The 7628-nt window shown below is 32.6% G+C and overlaps 1 protein-coding gene across 1 annotated transcript; it reads right to left on the bottom strand.

Annotated features, from left to right (window-relative positions):
• Window positions 1-398: 398 nt before the first annotated feature.
• Window positions 399-6326, bottom strand: LOC657992 (sex peptide receptor). Its single transcript, NM_001321665.1, has 2 exons — window positions 5393-6326; window positions 399-574 (listed from the first exon to the last, which is right to left on the bottom strand). The coding sequence occupies exons 1-2, from the start codon at window positions 6324-6326 to the stop codon at window positions 399-401; spliced, it is 1110 nt and encodes a 369-aa protein (NP_001308594.1).
• Between the last annotated feature and the right edge of the window lie 1302 nt (window positions 6327-7628).

The raw sequence follows: 7628 nt of genomic DNA, 5'->3' as shown, positions 1-7628 counted from the left end.
GATTTTGTCTACAACTCCTTAAAGTAATAATTATTATTAATGAATTGAAAATATTGGAAAATATTAATAGTACCATCCGATTTTCTAAAATTTTCATCTAGTCATCCATGACAGTTATATTCTCTTCCAAGCAAAAGATTGAAGATTGACTATAGTAATATTTCATGACAATAATCCAGTTGGGGACAGAAAATAATTAGTCTGCAGAAAAACGCAAACCAGAGTTTCTTCGGGCTTGCTTTGGCTTTAGGCCCCATATTTATTCATGGCAACATCTGTTTTGAAAAGTGTGACGAAGTGAGCAATAAATATCTTTACCCGAAGAAACCCTAATTTGCATTTTAGTGCAGATTAATCATTTTCTGTCCCCAAATGTATTGTTATCATGAAATTTGACTTTAATCAATCTTCACTATTTCGCTTGAAAGAGTATAGGTTAACCCAACGTCCATTACGGATTCCAACATATTTTTTTCATGTTCTTCGGTGAACATTTTGGACATATTGACAGATAAAGTGATGCTGAAGTTATTTACGCCATTCGTTTCACTGATGGCGAAACTATCATGGATAACTAGATCAAAGTTAAAAAAAAATCGCATGGTATTAATAAAATAAAAAATATGAAAACATTAATTAACTAAGCTGTCACTCTAAAACAAACGATGCTTAAATGATGATAAAATTCATTCATTAAAATTCATAGGTGACTTTAACGATAATTAGAGCTTCTATTCTGCTTCTTGTCTTGACTTCTTCTGCGTAATGTAGGTAAAAATAATCGAAACTCAAAACAAGATTACGCAGCCAAATTCCTGTTCAAAATACCTTTTATTTGAGGTACCACAAAAAGGTTGACACCATTTAAAATTTTGAAGGGGTTGTTTGTATTGTAAAGGGGGTTAGTGCTACAACTTTTAAAAGTACAATAAAAGGTGTCCTCCTTTAAATAAAAATTGATCTGTCTTGGAATTTTTAAATTTCTTGCTTATTTTCGGAGGTAATGTGGCTCGTTTTTAAAAAATCACCCTGTATTTTCCCTCAAGCTTTTTAAAATATTATGAACATTTGTTTAAAATTTTAATAAAAAAGTAACAAATATATTTTTTAAAACGTGTTCCGTTGGCGCAAATTCTAGTTGTTCAAGAAACTAAATTCCATTTTTCGATTTAAAATTGGATTACAAATGTCGCTAAAAATACGAGTAGGAAAATAATTTTCATTATACTTGTCTTTGTTGTACACTTGGTTTCACTCTGTAAAGGCAATTTATTCAGTAAAGACTTTATTTTGCTGAACATTGGCGTTTACATGGAACTGTTTGCAATGAATTGACATGGCTTTATTTTGCTGAACATTGGCGTTTACATGGAAATCTTTGCAATAAATTGACATGGGTTTTTTAAAACTGAACATAGGATTAATAATGTTAGGCGATTTTCAGTAAAATGATAACCTCAGTGTATTTAAAGCTTTTAGGGTCAAACATTTCCTTACTTTAACACGTAACTACGAATACACAAAAAGATTCGATTCATATTTAGAATCAGCATCAAAGAAGTAAAGCAAAATGCAGCACACTATTGACATGTCTCTGCATTAAAGCAAAAGTTTGAATGATAATAATGCCTCCGACATGAAAGAGAATTCTGATCATTTATTCTGTGGACACGTTAGTTCAAGTTGTTAGACTTTCCAGAAGCTAGAAATGTTTGTATTCATTGTATCTCAAAAATCAGGAACAGCACTCGTTTCGTATTGGATTTTGATGCGTATCCGTGCGAAAATTTGTTCACTAGATGAATGGCACGAGATGGAAATGGTAGTTTGGCTAAATTGAGCAACATTTGGATCATGTGGAGTGAAAAAATCGCTGTTTCTAGTCTATAAATTTTTTTATTGATTACTGAGGTCTGGACCTAACAGATCCAATTTTAAGTTGGAACATTAGCCGATTGGTTTCGTAATACATGCCGTGGAAACTTTTTGAATTGACTATAAATTTGCTAGCATTTGATACGCAAAAATCAGAAACAAACTAACGTAAAAATTATAAGTGCTAGGCTTTTATATACATAATATAAACAGCTACTTTTAATATTAGCTTCAAAATAATAACCTAATAAATTATCTATTTTTATACCCTGAACTTGATGCTAATAGTACAAGTAAATATGTTAAAAAAACAACAACAAAGTGTAATAAATCAAATAAATGTTGCAAATATATTTGCAGGTAGGTAAACAATCCGAAGTTGGAGCAGTCCCAACTATTGGGCAATTAATTGTGACACATCGTAAGATTTATAAAATTTATTAGTAATGTTTAGGTACACAGGAAAATTAACGCTAAGTTTCTGCACATTTGACAGTATCGTATAAATTTGCTTTACAATTAACGATATCCGGCTCCAAAATAATTTCGAGGATAAACTGTTCGACTTTTTCTTATTTCAAATATAGTGGGAAGGAATCTTTGACAATTTATATGTCGGGCACGTTTCGCAATGATGTTTTATTAAATTTCACACTGAGAAACGAATTAAATTTAAAATTTATTGCCTTTTGCGTTAGTGTTACTATTAGACGTAGTGAAGTTTTATGAGAATAGGTTCATTAGGTTGTAGACTTTATCCAAGAAAGTTAATTAAAAGTCTGCAAGTGGCATCCTATTAAACACGAAAAATAAAACCATAAATTAATTTCTGGTTTTAGCAAAATGAAATTCGCACATAATACTTTTATTTACGAGCTGCGCTATCTAATTTGTTTCATTATAAACCCTCCAGTTTAATAGATATGATAGCCTCTCAAACAACTTTTAATCGCTAATCAAATTTATTGCAAAATAACAGCTTGCGTCATAAACCTGATTTATTGAGCCCTTCCAGACGCCAAGAAAGCCGAAAACGCATTTGAAATATCTAAAATTATAAAAAATGGTGTTCGTCCTAAAACTAGTGTCACCTCAGTTCAAGCAGAAGTAGTTTTATTAAGTTGTAAATGTTGTACTGTTTAATTGTTGTAAAATCCTTAAAGTTTTAACGTAATTTTTAAAATTGTAACAAGAATAATTAGAATAAAAAGTCAATTTATCTTCTCTTGTGCTTACAAAAATCACTAGAAAGTAAAAGGAGATACAAAATATAACTCGATTTCTTGTACTCAAAAATTTATTGCTTGGATTTTAAATATATTTTATCTCGTCCTAAAGGTCCCAAAAACAAACCTAACTAAACATATCTTTTTAGTTCGGGTGGAAAATTAATTAACCCTTTTGAGACGATTGCCGTATGTCTACGTTTTCCAAAAAATTCTTTACTGGCCTACTGACGTACAATTGTTTTGGTTATTTGGATCACCCTAGCGACGTAAATACTCTTTAGAAATTACCAGTTTTGTCGACCTCCTCACGTACATGCTCGTTCTTCAATTTTCCTGATTTCACCTATTTTACTGTGTACTGACGGATCAGTACGTTCCGTGTAAAATAATGTGTGGTGTTTTCGACGGTCGACAAACGTACGCGTACGTTGAATGAGCATACACACATTTATCAGAGTTAAAAATACTCATATATTATTATCTGCGTATTAGTTTAGTTTTTATTTTTTATTCAGATTTCTACAGAATTAAACTTAGAAAAGACAAAAAAATCATCTGTTATCGATAACAAACAAGTTGAAAATAGTTAGTCAGGCATTTTGTCCCAACTCGGGAGCGAGCGCGCTGAGGGATTCCCCTGTCGATCGCGAACAGGTTAATCTGTATATCTGTGACAGTATTCAGTATATTCTGTAAGTTTTTCACTTGGAAACGTAATTATTTCAAAGAATTTCATCAAAAAAAATTCACAAAATCACCGAACGACATTATTTCTTTTTTTTTATTCAAACATTTTAGCAAAAATAGATGTTACTGTATTTGATACGTACATATAGGACGTTTTTTTAAACGTTATTAAGCCAAAAAGTTACTGTATTTTGTCAGAAATGTGTAATTTTCACCTTTTTCGAGCATTTATACATACATATTTTTAACCAAAAATTCACTTCTTTATGAGATTCCCACTAAAATATTTTTTTTCCAAATTTTACCTCTTCGAGTATCTTAGCACGCTTTTTTTGTCAAGAAAGGCATTAAGTGTAGGTAAGCAATAATAATAATAGTCAGTAATAATAATTACGGAAGGTAAAATGTGTGTCAAGAATGACAATTCCTGCTACGGCAGGTAAAATAGGTAATAATTTTCTAGGGAGGTGCAGACATACTTTACATCCCCAAATTAAGAAACCAAATATCATTTTCTACAAAACGAGGCGAAAAAAAATATAAAACAATTTAATATTTCATAATAGTTATTATTGTAATTTGCCGCCATTTTGATGCTTTAATAGGCATCTTAAAGCACTCAACGTCATCAAGTGCGATGTCATAATAGTCATTATTTGGCGGAACATTTTACGAAAACTTTTAGGTTGGCAAGAAACAAATTCGGGACCGTAGTTTTGCGAATTTTACAAATTTCAAGAGGTGTTCATGCAAGATTACCTCCATTGTCATCCAAACTTTTGGTTTTAGACAAAACTTTGATAAAACAAAAATTTTGAATCAATTTTTCATCTTCAAAATTGAAATATTACCAACTATTACAAAAATCCCTAAATCGACTAAAATAACAATTTTTGTTTAAAATCGACAAAAGGGGCAAATTACAAAAAATAGTAGAAAAAATGCGTTTCATAAGATCTTAAAACACTCATTCTTTCAAAAAACTCGTGGCTACCACCACTCGTTTTTGAAACTGAATTCGTGCTTTAATACTGGTCCTATAAAACTTGTTTTTTAATATACTGTTATTTAACGAGTTTGAGTGTAAATCGTACGCTTTATTTCACGAGCGGAATATTAAACTACGAGTGAAAACGAGTGGTTTATCATCCTCGAGGTGAAATAAATGAACCAATTTATACAAAAACGAGTTGAATACAACATTTTATTCTTCGAATTAGACTCATCAAGGCTTAAAATGGTCTTAATTCTGTTAAAAATAATCTGAAAACTCAAATAAACGTAATTTTAATGTTAGCAAAAATTTTATTAGGACCCGTATAGGTAACTTTTTATTTCATTTGTCTAGAAAAATTAAACTATCTTGCAATAAAATCACGTAAAATCGCATCTTTGAAACAAATGATGGAACTGAAAAAATAACAGACTAACAAAAGCCAACATTTTTAGTTCAAAAGTTGTAGTAGTTGTAGCACAAATTATTTGTACATAGACACCAATATTAAAGCAGTTGTCACAACGCCTATTTTTTGATCGTTCATTATGTATTTCAAAATTGGATTAGATATTCCTAAACTAACAGTTAAAAATATGCAACTTACCCAATTTTTGATAACATTCCACTTCGAATGTCTTTCCAATGACAACATTGAGTAGTCCGAAGATAGCTTGAGGGAACTCCACCAGCAAAAAAAGCAGCAAGACAGCCAGCAACATCATTGTTGTTCTATCAGCTTGCTTGACCTTTTCCAAACACCTCTGACTGGGTTTCCTCATGGCAGCAGTCTCGTCCGGTTTGGGAGTCATTAACTTCTTTCTCCGTTCTTTGGCTTTAAGGATTTCGACGATTAGTAGCGAAGAGAGCACAGTTAGGAGAATGCACGGAACTAACTTCATAGCAATGGCATACACCGAGGAACTTATGTATTGAGAATATTCACTCTCATAGTCTGTGACATAAATCGTGGCATTGTGTGTTCCAGTTTTGGCCGTCTTCTGAATTTTCTCGTTCTCGTCCACCGGCACCTGTTTCTCCCATATTTTCAGCGAGACATTCAGAGGGATGCAAATAACCGGACAGAGGATGTACGTAAGGAGGATCGTGATTTTGGTGACTTTATTGCTGCACCACTTGCTGTTGTTTTGGGGAAACTTGATGGCAATGTACTGCCAAATCGCCAGAACGACAGTCAGACAGCATGAGATGAAATGGAAGGATTGAGCAAACCAGGCGTGGAAAATCACGAAAACTGCCAAGTTGTACGTGAAGTGGAAGGCGTAAGCCTTATCCCCGTTGTAGAGGAACACGAAGGGGAGATAGTCCAAGATCACCAGGAGATTTGCTAGCGCTAGCCCCGTCAGGATCATGTTCGTCGGACATCGCATCGGCTTCGTCGTCAACACACAGATATTTAACACGTTGGTCACCGAACCGAAAATACATATTATCACACTGAGATAATTATGGTACACCGAAAAAGTTTTTTTAACACTCATCAAGTCGCAGTAAGTCACATTTTGGCTCGTCACGTTCATTGTGGAACTTTTTAAGGAGTTTCAGCGTCACTTTGGGGCAGCACAAGCCGATCCTGAAACTCCACCAACATCCTCACGACAGTTTGTCATCGAGGACTTTACGCCACAAACGCAGCTTTTCAAATGATGAGAAACAAAGTCCGCGAGCCGCAATTTGAGCGCGCGCAAGCGCTCCCTTTTAACAAAGTTGAAAATTCTGCTGAAAAAGTTTAATCAGGACCGTTATTTATCTTCGTGTAATGAGCTTTGTCCCAGTTGGGACTGATCTTGGTGGTATCGATTGATTGCAACCAAATGGAACAATGGATTGGAGGTATTGCGCACCGTTATGCGATCTGGAAAGTGTTGATTTAATTTATTGTCAGGATTGGGAAATTATTCTCACCTTTTGTCGAATTTTAATCGAATCAACAGCTCCGAATTGAGTCTTTCTCACTGTCGTAATTAATTTACACGGAATTTTGCCGTTTAACAACAGTAGTAAAAAATTAATGATTGATTCATTTGTTGATATTAAAAATTATTCCTGACGTTATAAATTTTTAAGTACACAACGAAATTTATCGCTAGTATGTAATGTGTTATTCAAAATCGTAAGATCACTTGATTCAGTTTGTTTTATTCTAATGTTAATTTAATTAAAACAAAACCAAATTTATGCGCACCTGCTTTTTTGTCTTGTCAAGGATAATCAACGGAGAATGTTGAATTGACGTAAGTTAAAAATTACTCTAAACCTATTGTATTATTATTATCTACTACTAGAACATCAATACCAGTTTTATTTTATTTATGCTTACATAAAAAGATATTGTTATGGGTATTATTGCAAACAAGAAGGTCGTATGCTACTATATGAAGATGAAATGACGGTAGGCTATTGAAATTATAGTTTTTAAATAGAACACCTTTACTAATATTAATTTAATTATAGTATCAAGAGAGTCTATGTTGCTATAATGGCGCAGTTCTATTTTTAATAGCACTAATTAGTCTTGATCTGAAGCTAATTGCAGAATCGTGTGTTAAGGATTTTAACATTTTTCAATTTTTTGTTACAATCAGGATATAATTAAGCCAAATAAGAAAACTGAATAATGTTACAGAACAAGTTGCAGTGAATTAAACTGAATGTTTGTTAATTAGTGTGGTCCGCAGTAATTAATTGTAAATTTTTTGTTTTTTAAATATACAGGCTGTTTCGTTTTTATTGTTACAAATTTATACAGGTGATAGAACATTACACTTTAGGACAAAAGTTTTTTTATAAACATGTATCGAAAAATACTTCGTAAGGAAGCT

The sequence above is a fragment of the Tribolium castaneum genome, chromosome 1, assembly GCF_031307605.1.
Source record: "Tribolium castaneum strain GA2 chromosome 1, icTriCast1.1, whole genome shotgun sequence".
Taxonomy (NCBI): Eukaryota; Metazoa; Arthropoda; class Insecta; order Coleoptera; family Tenebrionidae; genus Tribolium; species Tribolium castaneum.
Note: the sequence above shows the minus strand (reverse complement) of the source record. Positions and strands in the feature narration are given on the sequence as shown.